This window comes from Glossina fuscipes, unplaced genomic scaffold (assembly GCF_014805625.2).
Source record: "Glossina fuscipes isolate IAEA_lab_2018 unplaced genomic scaffold, Yale_Gfus_2 0, whole genome shotgun sequence".
Taxonomy (NCBI): Eukaryota; Metazoa; Arthropoda; class Insecta; order Diptera; family Glossinidae; genus Glossina; species Glossina fuscipes.
In genome coordinates, this window is record NW_023998414.1 from 32164398 (window position 1) to 32186210 (window position 21813).

Below are 21813 nucleotides of genomic sequence, written 5' to 3' on the forward strand. Positions count from 1 at the left end.
GTCTTACCCGAGAAGATCACGTCTGGTCTTTATCTTAAATGTAATTTGATTTTTCTAAGAAATCGCTAAACATTCAATTCTAATTGAAACAAATCGGTTCATGGATTGATCTATAGTTCGCATAAATCCTAACAAAGTTCCCGTTTTGTTAATTATAATCAAAAAAAAATTGACGAATTTTCATTGTCAACTTGAAGATATGGTAAGCAGACCAGACGTGATCTTCTCGGGTATGAGTTGAACTTAGCTATGGGGACATGTGTCATCTGTATGGCGGCTAATCATAAAATGAACATACTCTCCGGTTACCGATGTAAACGTAAGTTGCTGAAAAGCGAGCTTATGCTTTATGGAATTATTGGACTTATACAGCCTTGGAAATTCAAAAATTTTTCGTTTTCTTTTTTTGTGTTTTTTTTTTTGATTTTTTTTTTTTTTTTTTGGTTTTTGTTTTTTTCTTTGTTTTGGACAAGGCTCGTATTTATAATTATAAATATTTTGTATAAATAACAAAAAAATAAAAATAAAAAAAAAAATAATAAATAAAAAATATTTGATATTTGAAAATGATTATGATTATGATAATAAATATGAATATTTCTTGTTGTTTTTATGTCATCGTTAGTGAGCAAATGACTGTGTGTGTGTGTGTGTGTGTGTGTGTGTATGGACCGGAGTTCGTAATGGGTCTTATTTCATGCGTCATTTCAATCAGTTCAAGTTACTTATGTATTGTTTTTGTTTTTTGGTTTTTGTTCAAAAATTTCAAATTTCAAAAATTTTTTAATAACTATTTCTCTGTTTTGTGTGTAGTTGGACAGACATCTCACTGGTTGTTGTTGTTGCCGTTTGTTAATTGTGTTAACACATAAGTATTTCCCTAGTTTGGAGTATAAAATAATTCATTAATTGTGGTCTCTACACTCTTAAATCCTACCAAAAATAATTTATCATAACGTTTGAAAATTTTTTATTACATTTTTGTTTGCTTACGTTTTTAATTTCTTTTTTTTTTTTTTGGTTATTTTTTTTTTGGTTTTGTCTTTTTAATTTAATTTTAGTATTAATTTACGTTATTTTTTGGTTTTTTTTTTTTTTTTTTTTTCTAATTACTCTATATACCAACTCAATATTTTGCTTTAATTCATGTTTGAGAACTGCGCATACATCATCATAAGCATACGTATGTATTTATATTTTGGGTATTTGAGAACGACAAGAGAAAGGGTAAGAGAATGTATATAAATATATATATATATATATATATATATGTATATAGATAAGTTTACAGAATAGATGCAACTTATGCGCACATATACGTACGTATCTATGTATGTATGTTTAGTTCTAAACACAACAATTATTTAGATTTTTCTCTATACCGATGTAAAAACGTACAAAAATTGGTCTATCATCCGAGCCAAGATCTCTGTATCCATCAATATTAAGTTATTTTCAAAAATTACTGAATTTAATAATGCCGCTCTTACTGTTCTTTATTCCATTTTGTTTTTTTTTTTTTTTTGTTTTGTTTCTTTTTATCTATTTTCTTTCAATCGATGAACAAAAACATATATTCGGGCATTTATAAACGCTTTCACTTTGTTTCCTTTTCAAATATCATAAGAGGAAGGCAGCGTAATCGTAGTAGTAACATTTAAACAAATGAACGGATAGACTGATATGATATATGTTGAGTAAATATTATTTCAGAAGATTGTGTGTAGAGTTGAAAAGAGTGTTAAAGTCTACGAAAACTTTATCTAATAAAATTTTGAACATTTTACTATTTAAGTTCAAATTTGCCTATAAAGTGCCAAGTGAGAGGGGACAAGAATAGATTGAGATATCCCCGAGCACTTTCATGTGTCCACCATTATCATAAGATGGGGAATACCAACCAATTGCCCGTTACTTTGCAATACGCAGAACTAATCATCAGAGATCCCTATATCTATCACATTTTCATTTCACTTTATTTTTGGAATTTTCAAAGTCTTAAAAATTAAGGTCGAAACCTATAAAATGTTGCCTATTTGAGTTAACCGGAGCCGATCACAAATTTATTTATTAAACGCAATTCGATTGCGTTTGATGATATTGTAATAATCTAGAATCCGTCGATCGAGCATAGATGAAAATTTTCTTTTGTTTGAATGTCGATCGAGGTTATTTGAAATTTTTCTACAAACGTTCACTCGATCAGCCAATTAATATACAAGTATAATTAACGATATATTAGTGGTGGTGGTGATGGTCGTGGTCGTGGTGGTGGTGGTGGTGGTGGTGGTGGCGGCGTTGGTAGTGAACAATCAAGACTCGTTCGATGTTACATATAGCTGTCGCATTTGAGCGTTACAAACGAATCGATAAATTTATTATACTCTTTCCGTCTTATAGTTGTCGTCTGTGTATGTATGTAATTAAAGTTGAATAATAACAGTTAATGAATTTCTAATAGACATTTCCGTCAATTTATTCGTTATTCGATTTGTTGATGAAATTGCTTGCCGCCCATTCCTCTTATACATATATATATATATGTACGCGCAGCTACATAGTTAACATCATATATTTACAGCATAGGTTTGGCAATATTAGGTTTCGCTGTTGTTGATGCAATTTCTGATAGTTTAATATCGATGGGTACACGGGTATCGTATAGAGTCGGTGCCTGTAGTATTATGCCAGCTGTGCCAAAGACGACGGCTATTGTGAAAATCCACAAAAAGAGTCGATCTAGCACCATAGCTACATATTTCCAATCTTCCTTAACCTTAAACGCAGCAGCAAAATGAGTAAAAATAATAACACCAATAATAACAATAACAATAATAATAATAATAATAATAATAATAATAATAAGTAAAGGGTATCATTATTTTTGAAAACTTTGCATCTAGGATTTATCTGCCTGTTGATATCTATTTGTTGGCTTATCGTTACGTGGAAAATAGCGAACGGGACTTATGAGCATTAAAATTAATTATTTCAAGTTACGACTAGAGTCGCCAAAGTTTAATATGGGGATATCAGTTTAATAAAGATTAAAAAGGCCTCGTTTAATACTGAAACAATCGGATGGATCTTAAAAAAAAATGGAATAAAGAAAGACCTTTAATAACATATAATCACTTTTCTTCTACTCAGTCCCAGTGGTTTTGGAGATACCGATGGTCAAAAACTGAATCAATTTTGAGTTCAAAATTACGACAACGACGACAAATACATTTCCTAATCGATTACAAAGATATGGTTAAGAAATGAGTTCGATTTGGCTACAGACTCGCCTACAAGAATGTGAAAGAACTTGGGGAAAATAAGACGAATTTTTTTTCGTATCTTTATGTAAAACATGCGATCCCGTGAATATATATTTTCAAAAAAATACTATCCAGCTCTTGATTGTAATTGTGATTCCGATTGGTTTGCTAATATGCCCATATATAGCAGTTAGCTAGTTAGTTGACTTTACCTGAATATAGTTCAAGGCGAATGGTTACTTGTATTTTCCGATTGTAACTTAAGTAATTATGAGGCATATATTTCAAGCACATTTCAGAAGGTGGCTTTCTGAGAATTGGTTAAGGAACGTCAGGATTGTCAATTTCCGCTTCTTATCTTTGTTTTTCTGTGATTGTGATGATACCAACAAATAATTGGATCAAATTAATTCACTTTGGTCGAATAAGTCTAGTGTTAAGGGATGATATTTAGTTTTGTTGCCGCGTAATTTTCATTATACAATAAACTATCGCGGTCGGTATTAATATTCAATTTTTCAAGAAACTTTCCCTTTTGAGAAATTTTTAATTTATTATCCTTTTTAATGATATTTTGCTATATATTCATATATATATATATATATATATATATATATATATTTATATATATAGTGGGAAGTTTGTTAGTTGTTGTCTTACTTACCCGAGTGCTTTCTTCTTCTTTACGTGTCTGTTCGGCTATGTAACTAACACCGTCCATAGCTTTAAATAGTTCAGGACATTTATGCCAACGATGACGTACACTACTGCTGATTTTATCTGAGCAACATTGTGGTCCACCTTCTCTCTGACATGGAGGTAGAATTTCCTTATGAATTATATTTTCTTCGGTTTGCTGTTGTTGATTCGCTTTACTTGACGTTGCTTGGGATTCAGCTGATTGACAAGCTGCTCCGGCCCCTAGACCTTGATGAACTTGTACGGCTCCGCTTACACTGCAACAAGAGCCCGCTAATGTTGAAGCTGTTGCTACCGAGTTAACTGTCGTTGTAGATTTCATCACATTCGAATTAGTGTTGGCCAACAAATCACAAGTGCTGGTTGATTGATGCTGTTGATGAGGATGTAATGGAGCAGGTACTGGGGAAAAATTGGCTGATGATGTCGACTGCTGACGATACAAACAATAGGGATGTGAAAGCGAATGTTGTTGCTGTTGCTGATGATGTAACGTAGTAGTCGAAGAAGAGATGCCGACTGCCCTATGACCAAAATGTTGTTCATGTTGAATTGTTCCATAAATGCTATACTGTGTAGTTTCACTTATGCCGTTTGTTTGAACGGAAGTTGAAGTTTTTTGCCGAAACTTCGTTGGTGTAAGCGGATGATCAAGTAGCGAGCTACCGGTTTGTTGATATTGATTATGATGTAGCGCATCTATCAACGACGATGTGGTCGATGTTTCCTGATTAACAGTGGATGGATACATCATCGAAAAGTTACCAGTAATGACAGAAGCTCCTCCCGCCATACAGCTTCCTTCATAAATTACACTCGAATCATTTAGTACGTTGAGGCTTTGCACTCTTTGCTGCAGATGTGGTGAGGTACTGCGCGACGTTTTATGCGGACTATGATGTAAGCTAAGTTATGATAAAATATGCGTATCTATAATAAGTTATATCTATCTTGGCTAATTAATAAAGTGAATTTTTTACCGTGATAAGGCTACTGGTGGGGGCAGCGGTGGTATTTGATCTCTCAATTCAAGTCCATTGCATGTACGTACCATGAGTCTCCTTGATGACTTACTGCAAACAAATTAATAAGAAATTGGTTTGTTGGGAAGGGAATGGAGATGGGGATAATGGCGGGAAAGGTTAGAGGGGTAGTGGAAGAGAGATATTTAAGTTTTCGAATATATTTCTTTTCATTTCGTTTCGGCTTGTGATTCCATTACTTACATCATCTCACTTATTGGATACAGCGGTCGTCGCATGACTAGGAATCGTGGCAGTTGATTAATGAACACTGTACGCACCCACGGTGCCATTATGTGAGTCTGTGGCGAACGAAAATGTATGTTCAAAACAACCACGGTCACACATATACTGCAGCAATAAAATTAATAGTGCAACGAAGCGAATCGGAAACAGCCATAAATTGAAAAGAGAACGCAGAGAGAGAAAGAGAGAGAGAGAGAAAGAGAGAGGGAGAGAGAGAGGGCGAGAAAGAAAGAGAGAGAGAGAGAGAAAGTACACAGAAAATGAAATAAATTATTTTCGGGAAATCATTTTTATTGCACGAAAAGATTTCAATGCTTATATGCTAAAGCGGATAAAGCGTGTATTCGTCTTATTCACTTCAATCAGATTTCAAACAGATTAAAAATTTTTCAAAATATTTACAAAATCATTTCCTTTTTTTTATCCGCGAATGGGGGCACAGGATAAATTTTCTATGTTTGTCTGATGGAATGGAAATATGTGTGTGTGTGTGTTCAATACATAAGTGGGAGACGTTACATATATATATATATATAGATATATATATATATATATATATAGAGTATACAAAATGATTTATGCAATGCGTTTTATTGTAATAAATTCATTGTAAATAAAGTCTGTAGATTATTTGTTGCATATTTGATTTGATAAGATGACGTTTCCCACGTAATAAATGAAATGAAATGAAATGAAATGAAATGCAATCAATGCAAAGACATTTACCTGAATGTATCGAGTATCATTGTGAATAGTACAAATTTCCCTAAAAGCGGCACAACTAACGATGTTGGTGGAATAATTTCCGCCAGCAACAGGAAGAACACTGTTAACGACAACAAAATCGATATGCTTAACGAGACCTGTAGAAAGGTAGACATAATACGCATAAGTATATATATATATATATATATATTACTTAAATGTTTTCTCGATAATCATCAATAATTTAGTTTATGGAAATGAGATAAATAGATATATATATATAAATAAAGTTTAAATTAAATTTTGAATACGTTCGCTTAGGATTGGAAAATTCGGATTGCGGAGCTTACCTTTTCACCGCTGTCTGAGGGTAAATAAAATACTAAAATAGTTAGAAAACTAATTCCCATGCAAGGTATGATCAGGTTTACAGTGTAGAATAGCGTTTTCCGTCTCATAGTTATATTAAATGTTATGTCCAAATAGGGTTCATCACAACAAGTATAAAATTTTTCATTTCTACAAAAATAATATAATAAATAATTTCGTTCAATCAGCAAACGTTCACTTTATTTATTCGAATTGAATAATCATTGCACTAACCTTACTGCAGGAACTTCCAAAATGTCCCATTCGACCGATGTATAAAATTCGGATAAATCTACACCAACTTCGACTACATTTGTTCCATTTAATTCGTCTATATGGCGCAAGTCCACCTATAAATTTAATCGAATAATATCGTTTAAATTTAATTAATATTTTACTTTAATTTCATAAAAAGAAAAAAAAAAATCCTTTATCTATAATATATTTACTTGAAAACCATCATAAGTCCAGCTACCGAATTTCATCACACACGTTTGCTCATCAAAAGGAAAATATTCAACATCAATTTCACACGAACTCTTATAGATGGCTGGTGGACGCCATTCAACGCGACCCGTATAATTAAGTGTGGCTTTAGTGGCCAAAGTTACTTCAAAATTACCATCAGCACTTAAATAAATTAAATTAAAAATTTGATATCAGACGATTGCGTCTTTTATTATTATCTAGTATGAGAAAAATTAATCGCTTACTTATTATAGAGTACAATATCTGGCCGCCAGATATGATCCGAAGGTACATGCAACATCTCGACACCTCCGTACTCTTTTGGTTCCCATTTAAGCTTATAATCGTACCAAGTCTGTTCAACCCAGAGATTTGTTGTCATGATTTGATTTTTCAAATTGACATCGATCAGTTGCGATAGCTTCAATTTTATGCGAACTGTTAGAGCGTCCGTTACGTTGACAACCGGCCGGACAAGTTTATTGTAATTACTGAGAAGATCGTCGTAAAGACGTTTAGCATCGGGATTCGCTGTGCCGTCTAAATTAATAAAATAAATAAATAAATAAATAAATAAATATATATATATATATATATATATGCTTATATATAATGAGAAAGAGCAACAAGGTGATTTCTATCAGCCCTTTTTTAATATACAATATAGATAATGTATTAACGAGACTTTCAAGTCGCGTACTACAGTTTAACACTAGATTGACGGTACGCGTCAATTGGACGGTTTTTTTAATTTAAAAAATTCAATATAAGGAGATGTTAGATGTTATGTATTGGCTTTTAATGATACAAGGCAACAAATGTCTATTCTTCTATTCATTTTTTTTTTTTTTTTGGGGGCCAAGGTCACTTTTGCTGTGTTAAAGCCCTTGTACGAAAATACGTCTGGGGTAAATGGGTAAATTTTGTGAATGGTCCAAGTCGGACAAATGCAGATAGGTAGTTGAAATTTGCCATAAACACTCCTTGATCGATTAAGAATGTGTGAGTTAAAGAAATGGTTGCGATGTGTTCACATCTACAGCCACAATTTAAAAGAAATTGAAAGAATCTTGGAAAAGAACGACAATTTTTTGCAAGTTTTTGTCTATAACTTTCGATCGCGTGAATATATATCTTACCGTTGTTGTTACCCAGGATTACTTGCATGTTCGGTGCAAAAATGATTTCGATCGATTTACTAATACATGCACGTTAATTGTGGTCGTGTTCAAAAATCGATTTGATTCATTTTTCGATTGGATAGCGGAAGTGTGCCTAACGAAAATCTCGATCAATGATTTTTATGGAAAACATCTCCATCGAAAATCGAAAATTCCGAAATTATTTCAGTTTTTCCTTGCGTTGTGGTGGACGTGCTTTTCTACATGTGTCGAACATTTTGTAGCGTAGCATAGTTTAATCTACCTCTTCATCTCGTTTTTGCTTCGACTGTGATGGCGCGATAAAATTTACTCATCGTTTACAAATTGGGCGGGCTTTCGTTAATCTTATATTAAAGTAATACATTTTCATACAATAAGAAGATGTGCCCGCGAATTACTATAGTATATCCTTATTTAAGATTTTTATGAGAGGATGATGGATGGGCTATAGCAAAAGTTTTGATCACAATTTTTAAACTCTTTTTTAAATAAAAGAAAGGCATTTTATAAAAATTTGTTATACGCTTTTAAAAGCGAAATATATATATATATTATTTATATTAGCATTGTGTTGAGGAGACTTTAATAAAATTTTTGTTTAAGAAGAATGAAAACAAAACTCATAACAGTGAGAGTAAAACGTTACTATACAGTGGCTAAAGCAAACAGAACGAACAAATTAACTTTTGTCGTTTTGGTCTACATGTATATACATACATACATATATATATACATATCTCATCATACATTAATGCATGCACAACGACGACGAAAATAGATGAAGAGTATTCGAATGAATAAATGTTCTGAATGCGGAAATCTAAGACGGAAATACAATCCAACAAAATTCTAAAGAGGAAAGAACAAGTCAGCTTACATTACAGTCTCGGTTGGTAAAAATGATTGCATTTGTTGTTGCAATTATCATTTATATTTGTATTTGTATTTGCATTTGCATTTGTATTTTGTAATTGTAATTGTATTTGTATTCAGTAGACAGTCGCGATGATAACTTTCATTAGCATTAAGTTTTTTCAATACTTTTTATTGCGGAATTATACGAAGAAAGATAAAAGAAAGCAGATCAAAAGATTTAAATTAAATATCTAAAGCTTCATTTTGAATGCAAAAAAAAAAAAAAAACGAACAGAACAGAACAGAACAGCGCAGAACAGAAATTTCAATACAATACTACGCTGCGCTATAATATAAAGATGAGTTATCTTCTTCTTTCTTTTTTTCCCTATTCCAATTAAATGCAAACTTGTCGATATGAATCTGTATCTGTATCTGTATCTGGATCTGTATCTGTATCTGTATCTGCATCTGTATCTGGTACCACGATAAAAATGATAAATTTTTTGAAATAAACTGCTCGGGCTGGTTAGAATAGGATAGAACCTATATACTATATACACTTCTTGCCCCTTTCATATCATGTCTGAAAAGCTTATTTCAAGTCTATTGCATTGCTTCGTATAAACCCGATTAATTCGTTACAGAAGCAATAGCAATGTGTCTTCGTTTCAAGTGTCGCAGAGCAAAGGCTAGAAGACTTTTGTGGACATTTGGAGGCGTGTTTTGTAACACGCAACTAACTCATCATCTAAACGTATGAAAAATTTAACTTTTTTTCTATTTTCTCTCTCTCTCTCTCTCTCTCTCTCTGTCTCTCTCGTTGCACCAGGGAGCGAACGAACGAACGAACGAATTACTTCAGCTTTTTAAATGGACCGATCATACATAAATTTTCAATTTTGTAAATCATTTCCTTGCTTAACTCGATTTTAAAACATGCTAAAGCTATTTGTGTGTCGAAGAAGAAGAGCGTGATTCAATTCATTGAGTTAGACGATCCATTGAAAGTCTGCGTGAACGCAAACGAATTGACCAAACTAATGTATTTAGATTGTTGATGGTGAATGCGATGGAACAAACTGTTAATTGCAACAATGTTTCTATGCGGTGTAGTCTATGGCACTTCATATCGCAGCTCACATAAAAGTTCATTACTTTTTATTTGTCCTTCGGCTTCAGCAAAGTTGATGACAATTTTTAAACTTTTCTCTCTCTCTCTCTCTCTATATATATATATATATATATATATATATTTTTTTATTTTTTTTATTTTTTTTTTGCAGTTCTTCAAGAGTGCTTACTTTACAAGTTAAAAGGCAAGAGAGAAAGGAATATGAATAGTGATGGAAGAACATCGGCATCGAATATAACGCGAGTTTAGCTCTTCAGATTCGACACGGACAAGAATCACACAATATTGTATGCAGTTGACTCGAAATGCAGGTCATTGCAGCTCTAGCGTACATTTCAGGGTCAATGTTTTAATATTTCGCAATAGCCAATAAAGTGGTACTTTACACTTGTATAGCTACGATGCACACTTCAATATATACGAACGAAAGAACGTATATATATATATTATTATGTTTATAGAAGCTAGCATTCAAGGTTTCGTTTCGTTGTTATTATGGCAATTATTTGCTTGGATATTATGGCCAACAACAGCAAAATTTTCTTTTTAATCTTAACACTTAAGGATTGTATTAACTTTATTAGATCTTTATTATGAAAATGTACATCTGGTACAAAATCAACGCGCAATTTGCCTGTAAATGGCCTTACTTTCTTAATTATATGATTTGAATTGATGTTTGTCCATCGATCCAAAAAATCATAATCAAACTCTATATAGAGGCTATATATATATATATATATATATATATATATAGTTTTTCTACTTTTTCTTATTATCAGAGAGAGAAAGAGAGAGAGAGAGAGCAATGAATACAAAACGGCTGCAAATTAAAACTCTGAGATCGGTTCGATGAGAATATCATTTCTTTCCTTTCACGGGCAGATAAAAACTTTGCGATTGGTTTGTCAAAAAATTTCATTCATTTTCACGGAACTTTAGCGACGATTTTTTAATCAAGTCAGACATGAAGAATATTTAAAAAACGATTAACTTTGCTCTTCGATTTTTCGAACATTTATAATAAATATCGTAAATTGGGATTGGGAATAACAGATTTTCGATTTACTCTTTCTTTTCCAAATTCTAAGAGGGAGGCGATCAAAATGAGATTTCTCTAAATCGTAAGTAAGATCGCTATTATTCATATATTGTGACACATTCCTTATATGCATATTCTTGCTTAACCTAAGTAGCAGAGTCGATTTTTGAATATTTCTATTTCTTCACGTGTGCATCGCAAGCCAGTTGATATAATAATTGCGATCTCGATATTCCGCCTGCAAGCATATACTTATACTCAACCCGTATGGTTATTATTGTCCATATATACATGATATCTATTATATACATATGTATCTGCATCGGTAGCTGAGCAGATAAGAGTCGCGATTAACAAGTCAGCGTTTGTGGGTGTAAGTCTCAAGTGTTTGAGAGTTTACATCGGTCGCAACTATAAAGGCACAGCACTTATCGATTGAATACGCATCCACTCGTTTGCCGTTACTTCCTACCTCTTTCTCTTTTCTCACTTGCTTTTTGACTGGCGTCGTGTTACGCGCATATAGGGAATATCCCCGTAATGATTGAATGTTCATATTGAAAAAAATAAAAAAAAAGAAGAAAAAGCAGATAACAATTTCAACTTGTTCCTTTAATTATGGCTACGAAACGCTAAAGCTATTATGTTTCACTTTAAATTGTTGTTCAATTAAACGCTCGTACTCGAACTGAAAGGTTAAGCTTAATGTTACCTATAATTACCTATCAATTTGATGTAAAATGTAGCATTTTTGAATATATATGATGAGCGACATATAACATGTAACGTAAAATGTGATGGATATCTTGTCATACACATAGGTTTATTCAATAATGATAATTATTTTGCTTTATAGTCATTTAAGCTGATGAAGATGGGTAGATAGTAGATTAATTTCATGTAGCAGAGCTTTAACGCTAATCTTATGTTCGAAGATTTTTGATTGAACCGTTATAAAGTTAATTGAGAAATAAATAAAACAACACCACCCTATCGTTATTAATGATAGGACGAAAAATAAGATGTTAGTTATATGGTGAGTTGTTGAAAAAGTGGTCCGATTCAAGCAATTTTCAATAGAAGAAATCGAAATAGACATACGAACAGATATGCTTAGGTCGATTCAGAATCACTTTCTCAAAGAATGGATCTGTCTCAAGTTCTTGCGAATAATTGCATACACCGGCGCAAAACTAGGTGTGTCGCTGTACCAGACGTTGTGTAGGAGATAAATAGTATGTGTATATCTAGCACACAGGTACCGTCGCAGAAGGCGTGAATTTGAAATCATTGCTAAACCGGGACGGTCACATGAGCAAGGCCTGGCAAACGTATTAAGTTCACTAGCGATTCATGTGAAGCATTAAAAATTTAATTTCAATAAGACATCCGCGAGATGCACATCGTTATAGAGTCGGGCATTTTGTGTCAGTAACTTCATAATACGTGCAAGACAAGGTGACAGATACTTGATTGCAGTCTACTAAGCAGGGAACCAAAAATTTTAATTTTAAATTGTTGCCCGCCTTAACTCGGGCAGTTGAAAGGAAGTCGCTACTGAGAAAATGTATGAAACTTTTAAGTTTTTATGGAACGTATGGACGAGTAATACTTTGACAAGGATGTCTGGAAGTTCACTTTGTCCTAGAAATGAGAAAACCTAGATGATGAAGGTTCACGTTTAAATATCTAATACTAATGTATGCTTCAAATGAATTCATTTCAATGCTCATTAGTGATAATGTTTGAAATTTCTTTTTATACCCTACACCACTTGTGCTACAAAGTACATTTAGTTTGTACCCATGTCCGCATAACATGTAGAGGGATTTGCGATAGCCTTGTATTTTATCATCAGAATTATTTCTGAATTAAAATTATTGTCTAAATCTAAGTCTGATCTATGTCTGTCTGTCCGTCCACGCATTTTTCTGTTCTATTTATAGGTTGCAATATTTGAGATTGAATGTTTTGGCACAAGAACGAACGCCATTGAAAATAGTTCAGATCGGACCACTTTTTCGGTCTTTCTTTCTCGTACTTTGATAAAACGTTCTATAAAAAATTATTGTAATTTTTTGAATTTCGCCACAAAAACCGCTCAGTAATAATGCTCCGGTATTCTAAATTCCTGCGAAAAGTGTGGATTAGTGGGGATTCTTTGAAATGTTTTGACCCAGGAACGTACTTTATTGAAAATGGTTTGGATCGGTTCACTTTTCCGACCACTCCCACAACGCCCTAATTTGAAAACTCTTTATATCGTCGAAAAAATTGCAATTTTCAAAATTTCTTGATAAAATTGGCTAAGCATTTCGGCATTCTAAATTGGTGTGAAAACTTTGGGCCCCGTCGGACAATTTTTTGGACGAGAACTGAAGGCCATATGACAAGATTTAGTTTTCAGTGCTTAATGATGAAAATCGCATAAAAGTAATTTAAGATAAAAAAAATTAACTGCACCAAATTTGGACCATTTCGATCTATTTTTGAGATCCTACTAAGGATTTTCGTGAAAAAAATTTTTTTTTTCTGTCGGAATGGCCTAAGTTTTTATCAGGTTATGATGGAAATTGACTCATAATAGTAATTTGATAGATACCTCAATTTCTGAACCTGGGCGTATAGGCGTACAGTTTTTTAGAATAGTAAATTTATATAAAAGCATAGAGTTATTTGTGTGATCTATGGCAAATGTAACAATTGTGCTAGACAATGCGGTGTAGGGTATTTAATAGTCGATCTAGCTGGACTATAATATTTTCACTTGTTCTACTCATAATTCGCTATGTAATGAAAATGTCATATTGACACGAATTGCTTACGACGTATGTATATAATGCAACATGTTAACACAACATATGATTTACCAAAACTTTTACTTTGTTGAAATTTTCGACAATGCCCAACCATTCTGGTGGTACCTTTTTCGTATATATATCTCTGCCATTCATTGAAATGAACTAAAAACGAAAAATAATTATTTTTCTCATTTTTATTTCTTTTAAAGTATAAAAGTTTTGCTCGCGGATCATTGGCTAGCTCGAGGCAACTGGTCGACGATCATAGCATTATGTTTATGCCTAAAGACTAGTTTAACTATGTCCATCTAATTTTTTATTACTATATCTGTCGCTTGTATTCTCACATAAGTTTCTAAATGAAATATAGAGAAGTACGTGGTCTCCGCCCATACAAGTACAATTGAGGAGTACAAAACACACACATACGAAACAAGTAAGAAAATTATATTAATCTGTAATCGATGCTCTTATAACCACTACTCCTATCTTAAAAGAAAAAAAAAAAAGACTAAAAAGTAAATTTCAATAATCTGCATTGTTAGGTGTGCGTGACTGATTTTGGCCGTTTTTGCAAAAAAAAAAAAAACCTGAAAATTTTTATCGTATATGTATTGCAGTTTATGCGTGATGGGCAAAGAGTCAACAAAGCTGAGATTTTCTTAACTTGTGCTATGGAAGAGCATTCAATGCTTTTGCTTAATATGTAACCAATAGCTTTATGTTTGCGATCCACTAGACAGATGGACAAATGGATATATTTAAATTGATTCAGATTTTGTGATGGAGGATATAAGAAAAGGTGTTTAACAATTTATGAAATTTGCTAATGGTAAACACTATTTCAATGTGGAGTCGAGTTACCGTGCTCGTTAGCGAGCTATCGCACGATACAATCGATTTTGGGTTCATGGCTTCATGATTCTCGATTACTTTCCTATCGAGTTGAGCTTCCCTTTCTTTATAATTGCAGCGGATAATTTGCGATATCATCGGCATATGTATGAGAAAATAATGCATAGATGAGGAAGAAAAGTAATATAAATCAAAAAAAAAAAAAAAAAAAAAAATTTGTACAATAAATCAAAATCTATTAATATTAAGACACTGTTTATATTAAATTGTCTAATCGTTTGCCCCCAAGTGCCTAGTTTGGCATTTCTAATTTCCATACGAAATTTGACTGTCATTCAATTTCGTCTATTGAGCATAGTTTTTAAATAGCTTCCACTCATCTAGCTCATCTATCTAACCCTTTTCAGATTTTATTAATAATTATTTAGTTTTTGAATTTTTCTAACGTTCTGGCGACTCTGACGATTTTCAATACGAAGCTCGATGGCTAATTCGCTTTCGAGCTAAAATATGACATTTTCGACATTCGATGTCGTGCAAACACCTATACGCTATCGTGTATCACTAACCCAATTCACGTTCAAAGTTGCTCGATAACGAGAACAATCAATACAGAATGAAAATTCGTTTATCGGGTTAGCTTGATAATGAGAATCATAACCCGAGCTCTGGTACTTGAGCGACGTCATGCGATATTGTATATTATGAATGTTCCGAGTTTCTACTCGGTGACGCCATTAAAACGATGCAAATTTGTTAGGCAAATTGTTGTGAAGGTATGAAAACAGAAGTACTAGACTTGAAAATAACATACTTGACATCTTTTTCTTCTTCTTCTTCTTAATTTTTTAAGCGGACTTTAAGAAATGAAGGTAAGTAACAGCTATATATTTGATCAAATATTTTATAACTACGTAAAAGCATTAGGATATCCAATCTATTTTTACTATCATTTATTATTATATTACTTAACTTAAGAATAACCTCATAGTGTAACATAGTGTAACTCATGGCTGAAAATGGTTAACTGATTAATAGGTTTCGATCGAATATGTGAAATTTATAATTGCGGTTCGGTTTTATATTCTTTAATAAATCGTGGGACTTTGACAATCTATCTGGTGGCAAGGCATGGATATCGGTATAAGAGAGCCCGTAAAATCGTGTGCATTCCTTCAATTGGAACCGTTGTGTGTCTTTTGGGATAAGCACGCTTGTAGCTTTTGCTATAACAAAACTATAACATAGGTTTTAAAGTGACCATGCAACTGACCGGCAAGTGGGCAATGTTCATAAGTGTATTATAAAGCCCTTTAAAGTAGCAGTGTGAAAATACTTCTGATAGAATGATAGATAGTTGGACACGGCCACGACAACGTAAGTTATATTCTCATAACTATTATTATTATTATTATTATTATTAGAAATTTAGCCAGAGGATAAATTCTAAGACTAAAGTCTTAAAGCACTAGCATCTAAGGCTTTCCGGCTTTATTAAAAACTCTACCGCACTTGAGATTCGAACCCACGACCATTGAGTTGCTAGTCGAGACTCTTGCCTACTCGGCCACTCAGGCGGATATTCTCATAACTAATTTTGTTTGTTTAGATGATATGCATTACAGATTGATTTGAAAAAGGATTTTGTTTATTTTACATGTTTTTTTTTTTTTTTGTTTTTCTTTTTGTTTATTTTGCACTTGGGTACTTATACGATTCTTTAACATGAACCGAATAAAGAAAATTTTTCTTTGTAAAAATTGATTGAAATTTTATTACTTTTTTATTAAACACATTCAAAAGTAATAAAATGTTTACAAGCGTAACGACTAAACTAACACATATACACATTCACACATAGATGGACTGGTAAATGTGTGTATGTACTTAAAAGTTTTCGAAGAGAAACAAATTTCTTGTGTGCTCCGTTATACAAAAATATGTAAGTATATATATATATATATATATATATGTGTGTGTGTGTATGTGCGCGTATACATATGCGTGTATATGTGTTTGCATTACAACAGGCTTCAGAAAAAGAAATTTCCAACAAAACTGGTTAAACACAAGTTGCGCTGCAAAGAATGTGTGTCACCTACCATTGTATCGTAACTTGTACATGATGTGCATATACCTAAGTTCATGTATTTGTATTTGCATCTAATATAATGGATACTTGTATATGTGTACCATATATATATATATATATATATATAGTATGAATATATAGATGTATGTCACGGATATGAAACATAAGCAGTTTGTTTTATCGCATTTTACAAGAGATGATTTCAAAAAAAAGCCTTTTCCTTCTAAGCAATTTATTTACATGAATGAAATTTTGAAACTAGAACTCAACGCATGTAAACATAGTATAAAATACACAAAAACAAGAGAAGCAAGAAAAAAAATAAATAAAAAAAGATGACAAAAATAACAACGAAATCGCTTATGAGGAAAAAGAAGTCAAAAATTAATAAAGAAGGCACAATAGTTAGGTAACTTGCATACGTACATACATACATACATACATACATACATACATACCATTATATATATATATTCGTCATTCAAAGCTAGCGTATGTAGGTATACTAATTGGTCATCTAGTTTGTAAAAATTCAGGACTACGTTGCCGAAACCCCACGTAGTATCCTGTTAGCACCATTTGCACCTACTTGTGAAATTTTCAGGACTGAACTTTAATGCCCATAAAAATATATATAAGCCTTGAGCTTTATAAAACATCCTTCTTCATTCTGTATTCATACCACTCTTCCTATATCCATTATAGCTCCTTTTATATCCTACCCCTACCTATGGAGTAGTGTATATTAGGTTTTTGCGAATGTATGCGACACCCAAAAGGACTTGACATAGACACATCGTTTGTTATACCGATCGACTGAGAATCATTGTCTTAATCGACCAAACTTTTCCCCTCTGTCTGTCTCCGGCAATTCGCTTTGTTTTCTTGTGTTCAACCTATAAGTCATAATTTACGAGATATTTCGGATAAAATTTAATACATCGACGAGTTTAGCCCCAAGAACGAACGATATCGAAAATAGCTCGGATCAGGTCAATTTTTCAACGGCATCCGTTATAACGTCTCATTTTGAAAAGTCATTATATGAAGAAGTGTAGCGCTTTCACATATTTCATATTAAGTGCAGTTCGCCTGCGTACAAACGAACAGATGCCATATATAATTGCTTATTTAGATATATACATATATATATATATATATATATATATATATATGAAACACCGAACAATGGATGTATAGCTGGATTTGTAGAGATCGTGTAGAGGTCCTTAGTACAAGTACAAGATTCTTGGTCATCCATCGGCTTGTTCATTTACATGTTCGTCCATTTGTTTGTGTTTCCGCCAATCTTCTCCTATCCCGTCCTCCTTCGTCTATTTGTCTTTCAATCTTTCGGTCTGTGAGGGATTGTTCAACAAACAATATTTACCGATTTGCACTGGCAAAATTTTAGACAAAAGCTAAGTTTTGAAATCTTATGGGAACGGTCGCAGGGAAAATTTGAAAGTCTTTGAAAATCTTTCATTGATTTATATGCTGAATAATTCTCCTGTAAAATTTTGCAATAATTTAGACAAGAGTTATTGAAATCGATAAATTTACTGAGAGATGTTAAGTACCAAAAATGATATATTCATTTGAAATACGAGATCAAATTTTAAATACAGACTGATTCGCTAACAAGCACTGCCTTTTTGTTTTTTTTTTTAAAAAAAAAAAGGAAGAACGGAACGCAAACTCAAAAAGGCGAAAGAAAGGCATAATAAAACTTGCAAATTATTGCATCCAAAATATCGATATACAATGGATATGAAAAATTCGCTAGAGTAGTAGTAGTAGTAGTAGTAATAGTAGTAGTAGTACTAATAGTAGTAGTAGTAGTAATAGTAGTAGTAGTACTAATAGTAGTAGTAATAGTAGCAAACCGTTAATGTATATGTAATGTAAATGTAATTAATTAAATCGTCAAGTGGTTTCAAGATATTAAGAGATCTTGACAGGAAGGTTGAATGCGCATCACCTTACTGTTCGGTCTTTGTATTGTGTTTGTGAAAACGCGCGCACAAATTTTTGCTGAAAACATTACAGAAAAGTCAGATTGTTTCAGCGAAACATTTTCATAATGTTAATTTATAAACACGATGAAGGTGCCCTTAGCGTTGACCTGCGAAACTTGAGCATATTTTAGAAAATTAAACTTTTAGTGGCAACACCTTTGACAAAAATATCTCTTTTCAACAACAAATTGAATGCTTTGGAACGCTACGGGATATATGATTAATGCTATGCCTTTTATTGTGATTAGTTCCAATATCTCCATATACTGGCGATCCCTTGCCAGGGTAAGAATAATCGGCGTTGCCATACTTATTTATTTATGTCCATGTCTTTGGGTCATGTTGTTGGGCCCCTTAAATTTATATCAACTGAAATCGAATAATGAAATCGAGTACAATTTTTACATTTTATTTATTGAGAAACGTACACACATTCGTGACATTTATGCTTGTTATGCGCAAGACTGAAATAATTTGCACTTAATAGACCATCATTAGGGCGAACTGTTAACATATACCAAATACGATCGGTTCATATTAAATATTGATTTATACATTTTCAAAGTTTTCTTCAAGCACTTGGAAAAGCTATATGACTATTAGACCTAGGTGGCGTTCTTAATTATCGGATTCGTCTTAAGAATCTGAAAACCATATATTATTGATACGCTCGAAGCAAATGTTTATGTTAAAATAACAATTTTATATAATAGTGCGTACAACATTCATTATTGACTGCACCGATAAAATCTTTTTTATTTTATTTTATTTTTTTTTTTTAATGCAGATGCAGGAAGACTTCAGTTACGAGTAGCAATAACTTTAAAACTAGATACGTCATTTCAAATTTCATTGATTGTCCGGAGAATGTCGGTGCCATCTATGGTTTTTTTTGTCATCCTGAAATTGATTTTCGTTAATCTGTAAGCAATTGGACTATGGTACATATTGCTGTAGACTATGAGATATCATTCTACATATCCAAGTGCATTGGAGCACAAAGAGTTTAAAGAACTTTCTCCATATTTTTTTTTTTTTTTTGTCTTTTTTCGTATAAGACTATATCACATTCGCCTTAAATTGAGAATGTATTTTTTTTTTTTTTTCACTTTTTCCCTTTAATGTGTATAAGTAAATTTTAAATGTTGTAAACGCTTGAGTTTTTTATTGAAAGAAAGCAGCACAACCGAATATTGGCCGTACGGATTAATGAAAAAAAAAAAAAAAAAAAAAAAAGAAAAGAGAGCGAGAAGCTTGTCAGATTTCGTTTTAGCCTGTGGTTAATGATGACATTAATGTCGTCCCTTTACATTTAAACAGCTTCATTATGTAATATGTATATAATGTATATAAATATGTATATATTATATAAACATATTCATGTATACCAAAAACATGCTAAAGTGTTTTCATAGGCTGGGATAGTTGAAAAGTTTCCGTCTACGTAAGAAAAGTTTTTTTTTTTTTTTTTTTTTTTTTTGGCAAAATTCCATTTCATTCATTAACGTAGTCGCTGTCAAATCTAATACAATCAGTTTAACAATTCGAAAATACATTTCGTCATTTAGCTTTATATCAAGAACCGGAAAGACACGATCATATGTTTCCACAACGATCGCATCATGTGATCCAAATCTTTTACCCTAGCGAGTCATTTTAACATTTGTCAATAGACAATAGTCTTTAAATCTGTAGAAGACATTGCATTGTGTTACACATTTATGTGACTTTAGGTTACACGATGTTTTACTTTTTTTATTAGTGCGGTCAGCAACTTTTTTTTTTCATATTCCCTTTGGTCGTTCGTTGTCTCTCGTTGTCTGTTAAGGGCTGGCCTTAATTAAACGATTTGGTGAGCTTAAGCGATGTTATCGTAAGTGCTTACAGTTTTTGGCCAGAATTTTTGCAATATTAGCGGATGGTGCACTATTCTCGCACAAGCGTGTTGTCTTTCAAAATCATATAATTAATATTTAATATGCAATATTGAATTTTTCCACCATTTTTAACAAGCGCACTCGCATAGATCGGTCGGGGTTGGGTATCCAAAATAATTAAAATTTCGATTAATACGATTAAACGTTGCAACGCATGCGCATAAGCATATTTTCAGAATATTGTAGAATAAGCGCTTTTATGTTTATATTCAGGTCGGATACTTTTCAGACAACCCACATATTATCCTATGTTGTATATAAATACTTGAATATCTGCATATGCATGTATATGCGTTATATAGTTGTCAACATAAAACTGAATTCAAGCCAAGGGTAAAATAGCAACACATACGGTTTTTTGCATGAATGCATTTAACTGTGCAGAGAGTTTTCAAATACTGATAGCGTTGCTAATACAACCGAAATACAGACAAATTCAAAAATATGATAAAAAAAATAAATGAAAATGGAAATTTTTATTTTATTTTTTTTGTATTTTTAGCCAACAAATAGTTTTCCCATTAACATTCCATCGAAAAAGTTTGTCAAAATATTTACTTCCTGTAGAAAGGAAAATTTCGGAAAATTAATGACAAAATAGAAGAGAAGTGAAAGGATGTTGCTATTATAAAGGAGCAAATGAAAGCTGAAGCAATTGCTTGTGTGCGCTTAGGTCAGTGAAAATAATTTTATAATTTTAAATATTTTATTATAACCAAGAGGATGGTGATGGGGATGGTGATGCCAATTCTTAAAGTTTTTTTTTTTATACTTTTTTGATTTTTTTATTTTTTTTTTTTTTTTTTACGTTTGTTTAAAGTTTTAAACAAATTTACATTCAACATGGAAGCGAAAGTGTTGTCGAACTAACAGTTTGTCTAAATTTAGTATTACAATATAGTATATATAGCATATGCGTACTTATCTAGTCAGGATGAGAAGAATAAGTGCGCAGATATATATATATATATGCAAATGAGGGGGGGAGGGGAAAAATTAAACAAACATTTTTACAAGTACATGTATGAATATCGTTAGCACAAATTTGCGGACAGATTTTGATAATGTATCGAATGTACAAAGTGCAATTTGTATTTGTGTGTGTGTGTGTGTGTGTGTGTGTGTGTGTGTGTGTGTGTGTGT

The 21813-nt window shown here is 32.4% G+C and overlaps 1 protein-coding gene across 1 annotated transcript in view; it reads right to left on the reverse strand.

The window, feature by feature from the left end:
* Positions 1-1251: 1251 nt before the first annotated feature.
* The window catches only part of LOC119644717 (acetylcholine receptor subunit alpha-like), a 48611-nt gene continuing 28049 nt past the window's right edge, over positions 1252-21813 (reverse strand). Inside the window, exons 3-11 of the mRNA XM_038044436.1 lie at positions 7018-7312; positions 6754-6934; positions 6539-6654; positions 6286-6454; positions 5957-6093; positions 5189-5335; positions 4943-5035; positions 3928-4867; positions 1252-2776 (exon numbers count right to left, since the gene is read on the reverse strand). Coding sequence (XP_037900364.1) covers positions 2576-2776; positions 3928-4867; positions 4943-5035; positions 5189-5335; positions 5957-6093; positions 6286-6454; positions 6539-6654; positions 6754-6934; positions 7018-7312 — 2279 coding nt within the window. The 3' untranslated portion in view covers positions 1252-2575. The remainder of the gene's footprint in view (positions 2777-3927; positions 4868-4942; positions 5036-5188; positions 5336-5956; positions 6094-6285; positions 6455-6538; positions 6655-6753; positions 6935-7017; positions 7313-21813) is intronic.